The 20,483-nt window shown below is 55.8% G+C and overlaps 1 protein-coding gene across 9 annotated transcripts in view; it reads right to left on the bottom strand.

Annotated features, from left to right (window-relative positions):
- Positions 1-995: 995 nt before the first annotated feature.
- Positions 996-20,483, bottom strand: part of LRFN5 (leucine rich repeat and fibronectin type III domain containing 5) — a 39,861-nt gene continuing 20,373 nt past the window's right edge. For 3 of the 9 annotated variants that reach the window (XM_064715991.1, XM_064715990.1, XM_064715992.1), the window contains exons 2-3: positions 9,265-10,672; positions 996-8,284 (exon numbers count right to left, since the gene is read on the bottom strand). In XM_064715991.1, coding sequence (XP_064572061.1) covers positions 7,375-8,284; positions 9,265-10,652 — 2,298 coding nt within the window. In that variant the 5' untranslated portion in view covers positions 10,653-10,672 and the 3' untranslated portion in view covers positions 996-7,374. The remainder of the gene's footprint in view (positions 8,285-9,264; positions 10,673-20,483) is intronic. The other 6 variants (XR_010440690.1, XR_010440691.1, XR_010440693.1 and 3 more) reach the window with 6 other exon arrangements.

Below are 20,483 nucleotides of genomic sequence, written 5' to 3'. Positions count from 1 at the left end.
AGCAGTGGCCCCACAGACCCTGGGCAGATGCTCCATGGTCCATCCAGTGATGAATGCCATGCTGAGGGGCACTGCAAGGGGAAAGCCAAGGCTTTGGTCAGGATTGGATCATTGCTCTTTTCCTCTGGAAGCTGAGCAGTGATGTCCTGCACTGCACACAGCCTGGGTTTGTTGTGGATTACAGGGAGCACCAGGAGAGCCCATCTGGGCAGGACCAGCCTCCATCAGGAGCAGAGGCACCAGGAGAGCCCATCTGGGCAGCCAGGGCTGGTGACAGGACATGCACACCAGAGCTGGGATCTGAAGTCATGTCAAGGCTGGGTGATTCACTGTTCTGAGAAAGCTCTAATTATATCTGTGAGCCAGATGGAATGCTGACAAGGGAGAAAAGGGAAAAAAAATCCCAAAAACCCCTTTGGTCTTGTTACAGGAGCAAGGAGAGGCTGTGTGGATGGAGGGACTGGGGCAGCGTGAGAGTCCCAGGCCAGTGCCCAGCTGTGCCCCCACCCCAGGCTGTCCTGTAAGGGCTGACAGTGCCCCATGGCACTGCTGGCACCCTGTGCTCTGCCTGCCCCATGGCACTGTGAGCACCCTGTGCTTTGTGCTCTGCCTGCCCCATGGCACCATGGGCTCCTTGTGTGGGCACAGACCCCGGGCACCATGGGGTTCATGTGGGCACAGACCCCTGGCACCATGGGGTTCATGTGGGCACAGACCCCTGGCACCATGGGGTCCATGTGTGGGCACAGACCCCGGGCACCATGGGGTTCATGTGGACACAGACCCCTGGCACCATGGGGTCCCTCCATGGGCACAGACCCTGGGCACCATGGGGTTTATGTGTGGGCACAGACCCTGGGCACCATGGGGTCCATGTGTGGGCACAGACCCCAGGCACCATGCGGTTCCTATATGGGCACAGACCCCAGCATCATGGGGTCCCTCTGGATCACCCAACCTGCCAGGCACAACCCCTGGATCAAGCACCATGCCCATGCCGTTGTAGTAAAACATTTATTTGTTCAGGTGATTGAAGCTACCATGTTTACAGCTCGTGAGCTCACCACTGGTGACATGAAACATGACTGGGACCAGCTGCTGCCACCAGATTCTTCGTCGTCATTTTCAGTTATAAAAAACCTGGACACCAGAAAAAACAGGAATTTTAGACTTGGAGTGGCAGATGGGAATCCTGTGAGGGGAAGACAGTTCCTCGAGGCAGCCGGCCTGGGGGGCCTGGGCTGCAGCTTCAAGTAAAGGTTCCGGAGGGAGAGCCAGAGGTCAGTCCTGGGAGAGGCTGAACCGGAGCGACTTCTGCCGAGGAGCAGCGTCTGTGGCAGCGTGTTCAGGGAGGGCACTGGGGCTGCTGTCCTGCAGAGGGGCCCCGGCTTCTGCACAGAGAGAACACACACAGTGAGGGTATGGTGAGCAGCAGCACCCTGCATGGTGCCCTGGCCTCTGCACACAGAGACACAACACACACAGTGAGGGCACGGCGAGCAGCACCTGCCCTGCCATGGCCCAGGTGACACTGATGTGGGACCTCAGCAGGAGCTGCCAGGGGCCAGCATGGGCACAGCACCCACCAGGAGCTGCCCTGGGGCCAGCATGGGCACAGCACCCACCAGGAGCTGCCACAGAGCCATTCTGGGCAGGAAGCAGCAGCAAACCCTGCCCTCAGCCCTGGCACCCCCTGACTTGGTGCCATGTGCCCTGCAGGGGCTGGGCAGCACAGCATGGCAGGGGACAGGGCTGAGACAGGGATAACAGGAGACTGGGATAACAGGAGACTGGGATAACAGGGGACTGGGCTAACGGGACTGGGATAACAGGGGACTGGGCTAACCGGACTGGGATAACAGGGGACTGGGTTGAGACTGGGATAACAGAAGGCTGGGATAAGAGGAGACAGGGCTAACAGGAGACAGGGATAACAGGGGACTGGGATAGCAGGAGACTGGACTGACAGAAGACAGGGCTAACAGCACCCAATGTCCCCACCCACACCTCTGCCACAAGTTGTGTCACCATCAGGGGGTGCAGCACAGCACTGCTGCTGCTGTTTCAGGGAAAATCCCACAAGATAACACCCAGAACCCCCAGCAGAACCAGCAAAGCTCATTGTTCCAGAACCAGAGAGTTCTCCACTTTCTAGATTTGCTGCTGCCCTTGCACAGGCCAAGCCTTTGCCCAGGGCAGGGACCCCAGCTCTGCACACTGCCAGGGGGTCACACAGAGCTGGGGACACCAGGGCAGAGCAAAGGGGGTACGGACACAGCACCACCTTCCTGAGGTCACTGCAACCAGGGTGTGCCACGTGTCACTGTCCTGCTCAGGGCACAGGGACAGCCCGTGGGACAGCTGTGCCACCTCCTGGCACCCAGCACAGCCCCACTTACCTGGGGGATGGCAGGTGTGCCACTGCCATGTGCCAACACCAACCAGGCACCACCCAAACTCCTCTGTGGGTGCTGTGGGTCACAGCCCCTGTAGGGGACACAGTATGGGCAGTGTAGAATGTGATCTTATCTCCTCTGTGGGTGCTATGGGTCACAGCCCCTGTAGGGGACACAGTATGGACAATGCAGAATGTGATCTTTTCCCCCAACGAGCTGCAGCTGGACCCTACTACTAATGATTGGGAGCAGGTTGGATGATAACAAGCAGCACCCATAGCCAATAAGAACAGTGGTATAAAAGACTGGATTGGTGGGAATTGGAGTCAGATGGCTGCTGCAAGGACCAGGAACAGTCAGTGCTCAGAGGAGCTGCCTGTGACAAACATTGAGGAGATATGAGACTCTGAGGGTATGGAACCCTTGCACCATAATGTAATAGAACTCTTGATGTATAAGACACCATATAATGATGATGTAACTGTTGTGATACATAAGACAACAAGCCCCCACAGCACAGACTGAGCACAGGCCAGGTGGGGTCCCTGTGTGCCCATTGAGGGGCTGGGCTCCAGCCTGGCTGGATTTCCTCTCTCCCAGGGGAATTTCCCTGCAGAGGAGGTGGCACAGCTTGCACACAGCACCAGAGCAGCAGCCTGACACTGCAGGAGCAAAACCAGCCTGCACCAAGCCAGGCCCAGCACACTGGGCTCAGCCCTCACATTCCTGACCCAGACTCTGCTAAAGTGCAGCTCTGGAGCCACCTGGGGTGACGCAGCAATCCAGGAGAGCATGAGTGGGCAGCCCAGGCTGTGCGCCAGTACCCAGCACACAGCCAGGCACACAGGGACACATTTGCAAAGGGGAACAGCAGAACCACGTTACTGGGGAGCAGGACCCTACAGACTGGCCAGTTTGGTGCTGTTAAACCAGAACTCTGACCAACATTAGCATCACTGCCAGGAGAAGGCACTATGCAAGTGGGGATGGCTGCTGGTGCAGCTTTTGGGCAGTGATGGTGCCCCCAAGGGGCAGCAGCAGCTTTTGGGCAGTGACGGTGCCCCTGAGGGGCAGCAGCAGCTTTTGGGCAGTGACGGTGCCCCTGAGGGGCAGCAGCAGCTTTTGGGCAGTGATGGTGCCCCTGTGGGGCAGCAGCCCCAGGAGCAGGGAGGGGAATGCTCCTCAGTGACCACAGGGCTGCCAGCTGTGCCCACGTGTGAGTGGCACTGCTCAGGCTCCAGTGCCCCAAAGCTCCAGTGTGGCTCAGGCTCTGCCCTTATGGCTGACGGGCAGAGAGGTGACCCTGGTGCCAGCTGCAGCCTTTATCCCTGGTTTGAAGCCACTCCCAAGGCAGCAGCATGCCCCCCTCTGTGCTGGTGCCCATCATGGGGTGGGCACACTCTGCCATGGCACAAGGGCCCTCCTGCCCCTCTTGGAGGGCACACACAGCTGCCCAGGCCTGCCCACGGACCACAGCTCCGTGCCACTCTGCTGGTCTGGGGCACTCCCAGAGCAATGCCAGCAGGGCTGTCCTGGTCCCTAGAGCCAGGAGCACCCGGTGATGGTCTGGGGCACTCCCAGAGCCCAGCCCAGCACAGCCCCAGCAGAGCCCACCTCCAGAGAGGCCCTGGGCACACACTGTGCTCCAGCCACTGCAGACAGAGCTCAGAACTTCTTGCAGCAGTTTCTCCTCACCAGGGCCTGTGAACAGAGACCCTGTCATGGCTAAAATGCAGATAATCTATACCTGAGCAGCAGCACACAGAGCCCAGCTGGGCAGGCCATGCCCCAGGGCAGGGGGGCACCCTGGGCTCAGCCCCTGCCCAGCCCTCCATGGCTGGGGTGATGCTGGGTCACAGCACATCCCCATCCCATCACCTGTGCTGAGCAGTTATTGCAGCCTGGGGGAAATAACCTGGAGTTATTCTGACCCAGGGGCATCTCAGCACTCTCTGCCTCACGGTTGGCAATGGTTCTTGCAGAACAGAAAGGACAGAGAATTCCCTCCTCCATGAGGCTTCCCACACTTTGAATTGAGCCTGAATAAACCCAATGTCCCTCTGCACAGTTATTCCAGTGGGAACAGCTGATTCCATGCCCAGGGCACTCCCAAGGGATGAATGATCCTGTCAGCCAGGAGAGAAGCTGGCACGGGAGGAGCCCCTGGCTGCCCAGATCCCCTTTCCTGCATGCCAGCAGAAAGGAACCAAACACAGGGCCATGAGGTCCCTGCACACTGCTTGACACAGAGGCATCATGGACAGAACATCAGCTGCAGTGCTTAGAAAATTATTCCTCTGAGTGAAAAATTACAAATATATAAAAATAAACCTCCTTAAACCACAAGACACCATTAGTATTTTAGCAGTTTGACAAAACATCACACAAATTTAGGTCCAGTTTTAGACAACACAGAAAAGCATTTTCATTGGGTGTTTTTAAAATGCATGATCAAACCCAGCCAGTCCACAGCAAACCTGTGACACCCTCCTGTACCCCAGAATGAGGATAAGATGCCTCTGCCAGCACAGCCCCTCACTGGGACTCAGACCTTCACATTTCACCCACACTGGGCAAAGCCCTTGGCATCAGAGTGCCAGGCCCTGGACAGGCACCCCTGTCCCCCACAGCATGTTATTTAATAGTTCCCTTCTGTTCGTGCAGCGCTCATGGGCTGCCAGAGCAACCCAAGGAAGGATTTATTGCATTTTTTTAAACTTTTCCAGCAGGAAGCTGCTTTGCTCATTTTGAGGCTTTGTTTCCTATTTGGTCTCTGCATTTCCTGAGGGAAGCAAAAAGGGTTCCTAAAAAAGAAGCAGCCTCTTCCTTTTAGGTCCTTTACACCACCCTCATTGAGTTTGTTCTTCCGTGACAGGCAATAAAATCACCCAGAGCAGCCCACAGTGGCCAGGAGCATCACTGCAGAGCCCCAGGGACACAGATGGGTGCCAGGGGCTGTGCCCCACTCTGAGATGTGCCCCCAAACTGCCCTGGGGCTGGCTGGGGCCAGGCTGGCCTCAGGCACCTGCCTGAGTTGCTGTGCTGCAAGAACAAGCACAGGGTATAAAATTTAACTGTTCTCACTCTTTTATGGCTACAAAGCCCATCATGAACCTGTTATTTGGCATCTGAGAATGCACAGTGCTCAAATATTCAGAGTTAAGCTGTCTCTAATTTGAATATGATGACCATATGAGTTTAATTAATATTAACTGCAGGCTTCCCTTTACAGAGAGCAGAGCAGCTGCCATCCACACAACGAAATCTGCACCTGCTGTCCCCTGCTGCTGTGGGTTCTGTCCCTGCAGAGTGGCCCAGAATCACTCCAGCCCACAGGCACAGCAATTAGGAGCAGCTCAAAGGTGAGACCATCATCTTCCAGGCCCTCAGTGCACTCAGGGACTGAGGAGAACTGGACCAAACCATAAAGTTCTGAGGAAATGTGGCCCAGGACATAGGACAGCAGGAGATGGCCATCATCATCCAACCAGCTGAGGTGCTGAATGGCCACAACCCTGCTGGCTGCAGCCCTGCCTGCTCACCTGCCTGCCCACCTGCCGGATACCTGTCCATCTGCCTGCCAACCTGCCTGCCCACCTGCCTAGACACCTGCCTACTCACCTGATTGCCTATCTGCCAACATGCCTGCCCACCTGCCAGATACCTGTCCATCTGCCTGCCAACCTGCCTGCCCACCTGCCCACCTGATTGTCCACCTGCCTGCCCACCTGCCTGCCTGCCTGCCCATCTGTCTGCTCACCTGTTTGCCCATCTAGCCACCTGCCTGCCCACCTGCTCACCTGATTGCCCACCTACCTGGTGACCTGCCTACCCACCTGTCTGCCCACTGCTTGCCCACCTGCCCACCTGCCTGCCCACCTGATTGCCCACCTGCCCACTGCTTGCTCACCTGCCTGCCCACCTGCCTGCCCACCTGCCTGCCCGCCTGCTGTCCCTGCTCACAGCCCTGCTCAGCTGTGCCCAGCACCCCAAGGTGCCCCAGCCCCGCTCCCTGCCCAGGGCTGCAGGTCAGGGCACTGCCTGCACCAGGTCTGGGTGCCCTGGGACGTGGGGCAGGCACCTCTTGGGGACAGCCAGTGTTGGCTCCCAGCTCAGGCTGTGGGATCCCGGCTCAGGCACCTCTTGGGGAGAGCCAGTGTGGGATCCCAGCTCAGGCATCTCTCAGGAAGGATCCCAGCTCAGGCGCCTCTCAGGGAGAGCCGCTGCAGGCTCCCAGTGCTCCCCAGCCCAGCCCCAGCCAGCCAGAGCCAGCACAGGGGAATGGCCCCGTGCCCTGCTGCCTCCTGGTGCTCCTGGTGCCCCATGGCAGGAGCTCTGCAGCAGCACCGAGGCCCAGCCCGGGCAGGCAGGGCAGTAACCCGAGGCTGGCTGGCGTACCGAGTGAATATTTTATTTTACACAACATAACAACACAGCGTTGTTGCTCCTGTACAGCATCTGCCTAAAAACAAAGGCAACACCATTGTCACGGAAAAGAAATGTACAGTCTGACCGGTTTAAAAAATATCATTTTACTGATTGATCCAGAAGTGGTTATTTGTTAGCTTGGAGGAAATTGCATTTCCTTTATAAAAGGCTTTTTCTGTGAAAACTCTCTCTTTTGTTTTCTGCTACCGCAGAACCAGGAAGCCAGTCCTAGAGCAGGGAAGGCACTGGTGCTGTTTCGTGCTTTTTTTCGCCCCTTAATCTTTTTTTCCTTTTTTTTTTTTTTTTAATCTCTGAATGTTGCCTTCGGTTTTGATATTAAATAAAACCAAACGAAAACTAAATAAACCCCCGTGTGCACTGGGTGGCTTATACAGAACCCCGCATGAACAAGCCATTAATCAGCGAGACAGCAGTGGACATCCAAATCCAATTCCCTGGGAAAGGGAGTTTCACACAACGTTTGGTGGTTTTAGTTAAAATAAAACTTTAAAAAAAAAAAAAAAAAAAGAAAAAAGAAAAAAAAAGCAGGTCACACAGTGCTTTCCAATATCCACTCAGAACTGGAGAAAGGTGCCGTTCCGCCCTGGGCGCAGTCTGCCTGGAGCAGCATCCCGTTCATGGACATGCTGCGCTTGGAGCGCAGGCCGGCGGGGCCGCGGGGCTCCAGCAGCTCTCCGCCCAGCGAGCGCCGCCGCTTGGCGCGGCTGGCCTCGGCCGGCAGCGTCAGGAACTTACTTGGCTTGGATTGTGCTCTTTTGTACGTGGGGGCCGCCTCGGGGCCGCGCCCGGCCAGCGCCAGGGCCGTGGAGTTGTTCCTGTTGGAGTTCTGGGGCTCGGCGCCGCCGCCCGCCTCGCCCTGCGCCTCGCTGCCGGCCTTGGGCGCCGACTTGCGCTTCTGCTTCTGCGCCAGGGGAGAGCTGGAAGTCCAGGCGGGAGGCAAAGCCGAGGTAGTGGTGGCCGAGTCCTGGCCGGAGCCGGCGTCCGGCGACTGCGCGGCGCCGTCGGCCGCGGCCTTGCAGCACTGGACGCCCTCCTCGTGCCCGAGAGCCTGCTTGGACATGGACTGCGACAGCGCCCCGCCGCAGCCCTGGATCTGAGCCCCGTTGGTCTGCGAGTACACGTTGCTGACCTTGGTGGCCTTCTGCTGCCCATTGTTGTTACACACCTTGTAGCGGATCATGAGGATGATGATGAACACGAGCACGGACGCCACAATGATCCCACCGATGATGATGATCATGGTCCCGCCCAGGAACTGGGACTGCATGAAGTGGCAGCGCACGTAATCCTGCTCGGTGGTGAACTGCGTGCAGCCCACCACCCTGGTGGCCGTCAGCGAGGTGATCCCGTCGTCATAGATGGCCAGCACACACAGGTCGTACATCGTCCCCGCGGCCAGGTTGTTGACCAGAAAGGTTTTGCTCGTGGGAGGTATCATTCTGGGGGAGAAGGAAACCAGTGTGAATGAATCTGTGGACACAGCGGCGCCTTCCCACCCTGCGGGGCAGCCCAGGCCGTGCTGGGCACCACCACAGCTTGTCCACTGTCCCTGTGGGGCTCATGTCCATCCCCAGCAGCTCCTGCCCAGCCTTCCATGTAGCGGCAGTCACTGCCAAGGCCCCTGGCACGGCTCAGCGTGGCACAGCCCCCCATTAGAACCACCACACCAAAAACGTGGAATCACAGGATCACAGAATGGCCTGGGTTGGAAGCAACATGTAAAGACCATCCAGTTCACCCTCCTGCCATGGGCAGGGACACCTTCCACCAGACAAGGCAGCTCCAAGCCCTGTCCAGCCTGGCCTTGGACACTTCCATGGATGAGGCACCCATAACTTCTCTGAAGCTGTGCCAGGATCTCACTGTCCTCATAGGGAAGAATTTTTTTCAGTTACCTGATCTACATCTACCCTCTTTCAGTTTAAAGCCAGCACCCCTTGTCCTAGTAATGGATAAAGAAATGCACAGAAGAAATGACCGAGCAAAGCCAGTGCTGAAGGGTGCAACAGCTACACCTGGCAGCACAGAGCCCCCCTGCACTTCCCCAGCACGGGCATCACCAGAAAGTGCTGTGAGGAACATGCTCACAGACACTGTCCTTCCTGTGCTTCCACAAAGCTGAGCACATTAGGCACCATTTAATCCATCTACCTTCACAACCTTTCTCAGATCAGTTCAGAGGATTAGAAGTCCACTTGGATTACCTAAAAATAACACTGTTCTAAGTAATTTTCCCGTTTGTGAGTAGAAATGGCATGAGTCCTCCCTGAGGCTCCCACCACGAGCTGCCAGGGCTGGGCTGTGCTCAGCTGGCACGGCATGGCACAGGAACTGCAGCAGAGGGGTGCCTGGGCCAGGGCCACACAACAGCACCACACACCCAGCACGGTCCCACCTGGGCAGGCTGGGGCTGCCTTACCTGTAAACAAGGGAGTCATCGTAAGTACCATTGTACTGGATTTGGAACATACGGATCCCAGGTATATTCCTCTGGAAATTGAATTTCAGCAGAGCTGTGGAGGACGTCGCTTCTGCGACAACCACCTTCTTATCCTGGCTGACTTTAGTATCCCCGTTGCTACTGCTGGCGTTGGAGCCCGACTTGGTGGATGTGGAGATATCCGAGGAGCCCGGGTCAGGCTCGTGGATGTGGTTTGTGCTGTTGAGCAGGTGGGGCAGTTTGATGATGTGCAGGTCCACGGTCTGCGTGGCCTCCCCCGCGGGGTTGGAGGCGATGCAGGTGAAGGAGCCCGTGTCCTTCACCGTGGTGATGAGGATGTCGAGCGTGCCGTTGTCGTACACCGTGGACCTGGTGGCGTTGGAGATCAGCTTGCCCTCGGGCGAGATCCAGTGGATGGCCGGCTCGGGGTCGCCGCGGGCCTTGCAGCGCAGGGCAGCGCGCTGCCCCTCCAGCACGCGCAGCTCGTGCGTGTGCCGCGTGATGAGCGGCGGCTCGCACAGGAACTCCTCCTCGGGGATGGACCAGAAGTACCGGCCCGACAGCAGCGTGGGAGAGGCACAGGTCTCCAGGTCGTCCTCCCTGGAAAGGCGCCTCAGCCACAAGAGCTCACAGTTGCAATGCAAGGGGTTCCCACCAAAGCTCAGCGCGAACGTCGAGGGGCTGATAATTCCTGAGGTTGCCAGCACCTGAGCGCGCTGGAAGAGCGGGTCAGGCGGCAGCTTCTGCAGTTTGTTGGACGTGACGTCCAGCCTGGTCATCTTGTGCAGGTGGGAGAAGGTCCCCTTAGGAATATGGTCAATCATGTTGTGGTCAAGACTGAGAGTGTGCAAACTGACCATTTTCTCCACGGCATCCCAAGGGATGGTTTCCAGATTGTTGTAAGACAAATCCAATTCCTCGAGAGCTAAAACATCGTCAAAAGCTGTGGAAGAAATTAAAGTCAGCTGGTTGTTGTTCAGTATCAAGTGGTGGAGATTGGAGAGCCCACTGAACATGTCATTAGTGATCTTAGTCAATCGGTTGCTGTTCAAATGCAGAGCCCGCAAATTGCGCAGGTCGGCAAACGCGTGAGGTGTGATAAAACTGATTGTATTCCGGGACAGCGTCAGGTCCACCAGGCTGGTCATGTTGGCAAAGTCTTTCCTTTTAATGTTTGTAACAAAGTTGTCTGCCAGCCGCAGCTCCACGGTCCTCCTGTCAATGTTGGGAGGAACAAACAAGAGCCCTTTCTTGGCACACAGGGTGGCGAGGTTGGGAGACAAGATCTGACAGACGCAGCGCTTGGGGCAGATCTGAGCTCGCACCGCTACGCCAATGAACAGCAGAAACAAAAGCAGTTTTTCCATTGTAGAACAGATTCAAGAGCCTGTAAGGGAGAGCAGACAGCAGTTAGTCTCTGTGAGTTAAGACAGGCATAATAAAAGAGCCAAGACAGACAGCCTGAGGTTAAACCATGGAACTGAAGTTCAGGTGGCAGCAAGCCACCCTCCCTGTGTTACCTGGTCCTTCTCCATCCCCCCATCCCGACACAGGAGTGCCTGCCAGGAGTGCAGCTGAGAGTCAGGGACGTTTGCAGCTCCATGGGTACACACTGACACTCATACAAATGACAAAGCCTTTGGGAAGCTGCCCCTCGGGCCCCTCTTGCTCGAGCCCATCCTGCTGCCCAGCACAGCTCCACATCCCAGCAGAGCCCCTGCCCTCCCAGGCTGCTGGCCATAGTGACAAATGTCCAGGTACACAAAATGAGGAGTGTGCTTCATGTGTGCTTCACTTGCTACGCTGAAACTCTCAGCAGCCTTGAAATCACAGCGGCTCAATGGGTTTACAGCCATCTCCACTGAACATTTAAGCTCTTAATGCTATTTTCAGAATAAACTCAGAAGGAGCTGATTTTATGTCATTCAAACCCCAAAAATGCAAATAAAACAAAATGAAACAAAAAAACCCACCCAAAAAACAAAACAAAACAAAACAAAAAGCCAAGAAAAGCCCCCACAACAGAGATCTAAATAAAAACGGATCTTGGGCTAATTTTAGCTGATCACAGCTTTCCGGCTCCCCCTGGAAAGCCCAGCAGTTCAATCAGCTTTATTGCTCACACTGCCAGCCCTGCCCCTCGTGGTGAGTGGGAGCAGGGCTGCCAGCAGCAGTGCCCACGCAGCTCAGCGAGGTCACCCAGCAGGGACTGTGCCAAGGGCTCCCAGCGTGGGCGGGAGGCTGGGGATGGGAGGCTAGGGCAGGTGAACAGGTGTGAGGCTCAGGGTGCTCCTCCCTGGCACAGGTGGGGTGTTCAGGGTGCTCCTCCCTGGCACAGGTGTGAGGCTCAGGGTGCTCCTCCCTGGCACAGGTGGGGTGTTCAGGGTGCTCCTCCCTGGCACAGGAACAGGTGTGAGGCTCAGGGTGCTCCTCCCTTGCACAGGTGGGTGTTCAGGTGCTCCTCCTGGCACAGAACAGGAGGAGGCTCAGGGTGCTCCTCCCTGGAACAGCAGAAGCAGGGTCCCTGGAACATGTGGGAGCAGGGTCTCTGGAGCAGGCAGGAGCAGGGTCCCTGGAGAAGCACCCAGCACGTGTCTGAGGGAATTGTGCAATGGCTTCAGGCTCAGAGAGGCTCCACACTGCGACTGAAGCACTCAGCTCCCTTTGGGACTGGCACAGTTATACGTGCTCAGATCAGATTACTCAGACCCATTACCACCCCAGAGATGCATTAATGAAGCTCAGCTGAAATGCAGTTTCACAGCTAGCCAGAACCAGAGCTCTTGCATCGTCATTGATATTTAAAGACATTTAACGTCAGAACAACAACAATTGCTCCTGCTATCCAGTCCATCCTTAAACCAAACCAAAGCGGTAGTGCCGTGCAAGCAGAGTCAACAAAATGATTAGTGAAAATGCCAGCCCTAAACCTGCTTTGCAGCACAATCAATGTGCTTTTTCCCGATACTTCTGGGGACTGCGAGTATTCAGGACTACTCCAGCTTTTGAGTTCCACTGGAAAAACCAAAGCCTGCTGCTGTGGTCCAAAGCAGAGTGTGCTGCCATGGGCAGTGCTCAGAGCTGCTCCCAAACCACCATAACCAGCAGCAGTCTTGCTGCCATGACCTGCAGCAGAAAGCAAAGTGCCATGGTAGCATTCAGCTATGCTCTGTGCAGCACTGCAATGACAGCACTGCAAGTCAGGGTGGCCCTGCAGGTGACAAGGACCTGGAGGAGAATGGCAATGCCAAGCAGTGAAGGACACTGCCTGCTGCAGCCCCCAGACCCACTGATGTCACCCACCAGCCACCTCCCAGACCAGCAGCTGCATTCATGGCCAGGGACTGCCACCCGTCCTTTCCAGGTGGCCTCTGCTCCTTGAATGCACATCTGGTAGGGACTGGATGGGAATGGGAATGGCCTCAGCAGCTCAGGGCACCCGCACACAGCTAGGAGGTGCATGGACAGCCTTGTCTGGGGACCCCACACTCATTCAGTTTGCTAACCTAAGGCTGCCAGTTTAGGTTCATGGCCATGATTAAACTCATGTGCCTGCATTCAGCCAAGTCCACTGCTACAGCCATCCAAGCCTAACACAGGCCTGAACCCAAATCTGCAAGTTCATGAGTTTGGAAATACCATTGCAAGATGAAATTACTTAAACAACAGCTGGGATGACAAGGTTCCCACAAAGTTACCTAGCAGCAGAGGTGGGTTTTTGGATGTTAAGAGTTTTGGATGTTGTCTCTGCCAATATCCTCAGGTTAAATAGCCAGGGCTGGATGCAACGCCATCAGTGAACATCAGGCTCAAAGGGCTGCAGTAAATGGGGCAAGAGCAGCCCCCTGGCAAGGCCAGTCCCCAGCACTGTGCCCCATGCCCTGGGCTTAGGGACAGTCCTGTCCTGTGACCCTTCCAGTGACCTGGGCAGGGAGGCGAGTGCACCCCACACACATCTGCAATGACACTGAACAGGAGGGACTGAGCCCTCAGAGCCTGGGGTGCTGATGGAGAGGTGCTGGTGATCAGAGTGCTGAGCACCCCCTGCCCTGACTGACACGATAACCAGCGAGGATTTGGCACCTGGATCCCCCAAGCGATGGAAACAGCAAAGGCACACCTGGATCTGCATGAGGCAGCTGGTGCCCCAGGCTGTGCAGGGATGGGGACAGCCCATCCTCCCCATGTGCATCATCCCTGGCTGCAGGGAAACATTTCACCTCCTTGCTGAGAAAACACAGAGCATTTCCTCCCACAGTGCTCAGTGCCCCACCAGAGACATTCCAGACACCAACTGCAGGAGCTGGTGGCTCAGGAGGACAGCCACCAAAAACCACAGCTGCTGCAAGTCAGCCTGGACAGGTGTCCCCTCCTCTCCCAGCACACTCATGCCCCACACAGATAATTTCATAGAGATAGCAGCGCTGACATGGCTGAGAGCTCATTGCAGAAAACACCTTTTGGACTAATGAAAGCAATGTGTGATTCTCATTACTTGCTGGAAAGATAACAAAACAGAAAGGAAACTGCCTTCATACATAAAACAAATGCCAGCTTTCCTGGGAAGGTGGGCACTGCTCAGGACAAGGGTAGCAAGCTCTTCATGCGACTTTTGTGATTCACAAAAAAAGCCTCTCACACATACTGCTCTTTGCATCCATCCTGTTGCTACATTTGATCACTTTGAGTTATTCATCTGTCTGTGAAACCTAAGATGGGGTTGCTGCAGGCTGCATGGTCACACAGGGTGGGAACTGTGTCTCCAAAGAGAGGAACCTGTGAGCCCAGCACACTGTGGGAGCTGGGAGCCCCCCATTGTTCCCCCATCAGCTGCAGGGGACAGACTGGAGTCCCCAGGCTCTGCTCCTGTCTGTGAGCAGAGAAAGATGAGGAAGACTTTTCCTCCCCCATTTCTCAGGTGTGGAGCAGGCCTGACAGTGCTGGGCAGGGCCAGGGCTCATGGAGGCAGGGAGCCCTCCAGCCCTGCCACCCCTGCCCACCTTCCCCTGGCCACGCTCAGGTGGGACATCCCCACACACTGGGTGACACTCCCATGGTCCTTCCTCTGCCTGGTGTGTCCCACAGGTCTTCTGGCCTTCACATCACCTCTAGCCCAGCTCTGAAACACAGAGCTCCATTCCAGCTCTGGAACACAGACCATCATGCCAGCTCTGGAACACACACCTCCATTCCAGCTCTGGAACACACACCTCCATTCCATTCCAGCCCATCCATGAAGACAGACCTCCATTCCAGCCCAGCCCAGCTCTGGAACACAGACCTCCATTCCATTCCATTCCATTCCATTCCATTCCATTCCATTCCATTCCATTCCATTCCATTCCAGCTCTGGAATACACACCTCCATTCCATTCCAGCCCATCCATGGAACACAGACCCCCATTCCATTCCAGCTCCCTCCCCAGGGATGCCAGGCTCATGCCAGCCCCAGCCCTGGCAGCTGCAGAACAGCCATCCCTGCACAGAGGAGGCTCCCTGAGCTGGCCTGGGACCGAGCCCACACACGGGCAGGGTGTAGGGACAGCTGGGGCACTCTCCAGCTCCAGCCCCACATAGGGCTCTGTGAGACCCACTAGAGGATCTCCACCGCTTCCAGAGAAGCCACCTGCTCCTGGGGGACAGCCACCCACTCCTAGGGGACAGCAACCTGCTCCTGGGGGACAGGCACCTGCTCCTGGGTGACACCCCAACAGCCCTGGTGCCTCCTGGGCACACACAGACCCTCTGGGCAGCACCTTGTGAGGACAGACTGCCACCACAACTCTGTGGCAGGTGTGGGAATGGGCAGAGTGAGCCCAGCCCGGTGGGCACAGCTGCTCTGAGCCCCCAGCAGCACTGCCAGGGCCAACAGCGGGCACAGCCTGGCACCCAGACAGCTGCAGGCTGTGGGGATGGCTGCCCACCTGTTCCAGCGGCACACAGAGGTCAGGGGAAGTGCTAATGAACTCGAAATCCCTGCCTGGAATGGATCCAAGGAACCCCGGACTGAAATGCCACATAACGTGATGGCTCCTTGTGCCCAGCATGCTGCATGCTGGGGCTTTGCCTCCTCCTCTTTGGGACACGAAGTGCAGCATCTGCCAGTGTGCCCAGTGCTCCAAAGGGTCGTTTACACACCGTGGATCACACAGCACGTGGGAGCAGAGGAATCCATAGCAAAGCCATTAATTAACAAACAGCATTCAATTCCTGTTTGCATGGCCAGCATGCCAGGGATGCCCAGCGGGCACACTGGGGGCTGCTGGAGCAGCTGCCAGCTCAGGGCCTGCCTCAGACATCACCTGGCACTGCTGAGGCCATCACAGAGCTCCTGGCTGCCCTTCCAGGAGGATGGGTGGGAAGGAATCCACCCAGGGTTCTCAGAGTCTCTGCAAATTCAGTGTCGTGATGGAGGAAAAAATAGTCTGGGAGCTGATGATGTTCATCTGCTGGGGATGGAGGAAGGGAAATCTCAGCCCAGCCACCACAGGCACCCCACAGCCATGCCAGAATATGTGAAAGGAGATTCTGGCATCTGGGGCATTCCAGCTGCTGGGAACAGTGAAATGGAGAACAAGGAGCTTCAGTTTCACCAAGGTCAGTGGTTTGTAAACAGGTTTTGCTGAATTGGAAGCAAAGTACCCGAGAAAAAACCATTTGAATCAAAGAAACTCACCCGGAGGTTTGGTCTGGGGGCTGTGCCAGCCCCCCAGTGCTGAGCTGGCCAGGAGCACCAGGCAGGAGCACCAGGCAGGAGCACAATGCCACCACTTGCTATAGGACTGGAGAGGTGAATCCCCACGGGGAGCCATGAGACTGGGAAATCCTGAACCCTGGTCCCAGTTAGAGGGCTCTAAACAGCCACAAACCCCTCAGAGCCCTGGGGAGCTCAGAAGCAGGAGCAAGGGGCCCAAAGTGAGGGCCAGGGGCAGCGCTGCCAGCTCATACAGGGGTAATGCCTCTCCTGACATCATGGATGCTCCTTCCTCAAAAGCTCCATCTCTGGGTTTGTGCTGGGTTTCCCCTGTCCTCTACACAACAAACAGCTCCAGCACTTGCCCTTGCAACACACAGCTTAAAAACATGCCCATAAAGTTCAGAAATTGAGGAGAAAAATAGAATATCCTTTTTTAAAGCACTTTATTTTAGAATTGCTCCATATTGTCTGCAGCAGACAGCAGTAACAATGCCAAGTGCTCAGAAAGGTAAAAACCCCACGGGGTTCCTGCAGCAGCGCACATGTCACAGCCAGAGTGTTTCTGTGGGACATGGGCACATCCTGGGCATTGCCCCTCACTGCTGCTGATATAGGAGAGTGTTCCCAGCAGGGACATGGGCACATCCTGGGCATTGTCCCTCACTACTGCTGGCACAGCAGAGTGTTTCTATAGAACATGGGCACATCCTGGGCATTGCCCCTCACTGCTGCTGATATAGGAGAGTGTTCCCAGCAGGGACATGGGCACATCCTGGGCATTGTCCCTCACTACTGCTGGCACAGCAGAGTGTTTCTATAGAACATGGGCACATCCTGGGCATTGTCCCTCACTACTGCTGATATAGGAGAGTGTTCCCAGCAGGGACATGGGCACATCCTGGGCATTGCCCCTCACTACTGCTGACACAGCAGAGTGTTTCTATGGGACATGGGCACATCCTGGGCATTGTCCCTCACTACTGCTGGCACAGCAGAGTGTTTCTGTGGGACATGGGCACATCCTGGGCATTGTCCCCTCACTGCTGCTGACACAGCAGAGTGCTTCCAGCAGCCCCACAGCCACACTGAGGGCTCCTGCCATGCCATGCCATGCCTTGCCCCAGGGCAAAGGCAGAGGGAGCAGAGCCCAGGGGCTCCCTCACTGCAGGGCTGCAGTGCAGGCAGCTCTCCAAGGCTCTGGTACCTCACACAGAGCCCAGAGTGATCCAGGGGATGAGTCAAGCAGCAGAGCAGAGCACGACTGCAGCTCGGTGAGGTATTAATAGCTGTGCGTGAGGAAACAGCCGGGCTGGGGGCACCTGCTGCTGCTCCAGGGATGGGGAGAGGGGCCTGAGCTCGGCACTGAGACAAGGACTGAGACAGCACTGAGACAAGGATTGAACCCAGCACTGAGCCCAGCAGAGCCAGCACTGAGCCAAGGACTGAACCCAGCTCTGAGCCCAGCCCTGAGCCCAGCAGAACCAAGCACTGAGCCCAGCTATGAGCCCAGCACTGAGACAAGGACTGAGCCCAGCACTGAGCCCAGCAGAGCCCAGCACTGAGCCCAGCGCTGAGCCCAGCTTAGTGGTGCTGAGCCTCACCCGCTGCCACCTCTGCAGCCTGTCCCTGTCCATGGATGCCATCCCTTCCCTGCAGTGCTGACCACAGCACAGAGCCATGTGTGGGGCTGCCAGAGGGGCTGAGGGGAGCCAGGGGGCACACAGAGTGGCTCCAGGAATGGTGAGCACACGGGCCCCAGGACACACAGGTGGGTACGCAGCTCCCTGGGACTCTGCATGCTGGCACACCCACAGCAGCACAGCATACCCAGCACTGGCTGTTTCTACCTGATTGCTGTGATAAACATGTGACAATGGAAAAATGAGGTAATTGATGCCTCAGACCCAGAAGTGTTCAAGGCGAGACTGGGCAGGACTTGGAGCAAGCTGGTCTTGTGGAAAGTGTTCTTGCCCATGCCAGAGGCATGGAACAAGATGGACTTTAAAGGGCCCCTTCCCAACCAAACCATTCTGGGATCTATGAGTCTGTGAATAAAATTGTTCTTAGGGTTTCCTTTGCCTACAGATGCCACCATTTTAAAGCTCTCATTCCCCAGTGGGCACTGGAGAGGGATGAGGGTGAAGGGGGAGCCAGGGACTGGCCAGGGCACTGTGGGCAAACCCAGCATGCCCACCAAACACACAGTTTAACTGGAGGGGATCAGAAGCAGAGGAACCACAGGGCACTGTGGGCAAACCCAGCATGCCCACCAAACACACACAGTTTAACTGGGGGCAATCAGAAGCAGAGGAACCAGCTCTGTGAAGGGTGACACTGCAGCAAGACACAGCAGAGAAAACAGGGATTAACCATAAGCAGATTGCCAAGCCTCAACAGTCCGCAGGTTTTATCAAGCACTGTAAACATAACTTATTTCTTCCATGGCCTTGCTTCTGCACAGCCCACCAAATGAAATGAAAAGTAAACTAACAATGATTTACTGCAGATGGACATTTATTATCTGTGTAATGATATCCTGCAATCGTCACAGCATTAACTGAGCCAATTCTGTTCTTAGTCACTGTACCCTTACATAAACATATAGTAAATTAAACACTATCTAAAACCAGGCGTTTATTAGGGTTGTCTCTACACTTGCATGAACATCACTTGAGGATGTGAGTCATAAAACAAGCTGGATTTTGAGTTCCAAAGTTTAATTTAATGTCAAGGAGTACTGGGTACAAACTGTAGATCGCTCTCATGGAAGAACACCTATTTAGTATTTAGGTCTGCCTTGTTAACTGGTAAATCAAACAGATGTGGCCAAATTAGCTGCTGAGATGATCTAAGACGTGCCATGTCTGCAGCAGCCCTGCCACTTCAAAGGCAGACCCCGGGAATCTCAAGGAGATAAAACACTTCCATCACAATAACGGGTGACACGCGCCGGCAGGATACGTGTAATAAAGGAAGGACAACAAGAGATGAAATGGAAATTTGTTTTGCAGAAGCCAAGAATAGAACATGATTTATATGCACTTATTTTAATTTATTTCAGGCTGAATGCAATTTATCTAAAGTCATCAAAAATTAATAGGCCATACAGAAAGTAGTAGTAATAAATCCAAACTCGGGGCACACAGCAAGCACATCTCTTTTCAATCGCTATTAGCACTTCACTATCTAATTAATCCACCGAGTTATCTCGTCTGGAAAGCCAGGCAATGCAGCCTGGCAGGACAGGCTCTGGCTGCTGTGGGTGGCCCCTAGCGTGCTGTGGAACATTTAAAATACTGAGGCTAAAGCTGAGACCAGCCCAGAGAGGGAGCCCAGCAGAACACCACTCCCAAGCCTGCTGACTGCACCCACCAGGCCCCAGAAGGCCCAGCCAGAGCACCCTGGGCCCAAGCAGGGAGCACTACCAGGTACCAGAGGCCACCCAAGGGACCGTAGCCCCACAGGGACCGGCTCCCCAAGGGTGACCAGAGCACCCCAAGGGTGTTCAGAGCACTGTGCCCCAGCAGGGAGCACCCCAAGGAGTAACCAGAGCACCCAGCAGGGACTCCCCAAGGGTGACCAGAGCACTGTGCCCCAGCAGGGAGCTCCCCAAGGGTGACATGAGGTGACACTGCCCCGCAGGTGAGCCCCTCCAGAGGCTCCTCCCTGACCCAGAGAACATTCCAAGCCCTTCCACCAGCACACACAGGCTGTGTCCAGCACCCACAGTGGCAGTGCTAGCCCCTGTCCCCAGCCTGTCCCCACGGGCTGGCCACGCAGCAGGCAGGAGCAGCACTGCCCTACCCCAGGGCCCTGCTCTGTGGCACCCTGGGGACACTGGCGGTGACGCAGGAGCAGGGGCTGCCTCCAGTCCCCACCAAAGAGGGGCAGAGCCCCCTCTCTCCCCCTGCACATTCTGCATGTCCGTGCTGAAGGGGCTCAGAGCCAGCACAGGCAGGGACAGGCTCTGGGCAGCCCCTCCAGCTCAGGGCACAAACTGAGCACAAGCCAGCCTGCAACAGCTGCTCAGCACCTGCACAGATCTCACTGACCACAGAGCTGCAGCAGGAACCCGACAGACCTCAGCCCCTACTTAGATCCAAAGGAAATCAATGGCCATACCAAAAGGAATATTTTCCTTTACCAAGAATGACAGTTTAAGTGAAATACTGGGACTCATATTTTTTAAAACTTCAGATACATCTGTCAGGGTTGGGCAATTTCGCCTAAAAGGGAAACTTTCAATGTGCCATAAGGGAGAAACTATTTTTGCAATCTTCCCTTTGGCTCAAAATCTGCTGCTGGGATTTTTCAGGAGGCAGCACTCCACACGCTCGAAAAAACTGACGGCTCTAAAATACATATTTATGGTTTCCTGATATAGGGAATAAGAACAGAGGAAAGTAATGGCAAGCTGCAGGAAACATTACAGAGCCTGGCAGCAGGACAGACAGCAAGCTGGGATCAGCAGCAGAGTCAGGGGAGGACAGGAGTAAAGGGA

The sequence above is a fragment of the Zonotrichia leucophrys genome, chromosome 5, assembly GCF_028769735.1.
Source record: "Zonotrichia leucophrys gambelii isolate GWCS_2022_RI chromosome 5, RI_Zleu_2.0, whole genome shotgun sequence".
In the NCBI taxonomy this organism is placed as follows: domain Eukaryota; kingdom Metazoa; phylum Chordata; class Aves; order Passeriformes; family Passerellidae; genus Zonotrichia; species Zonotrichia leucophrys.
This window is presented reverse-complemented; position numbering and strand designations above follow the sequence as displayed.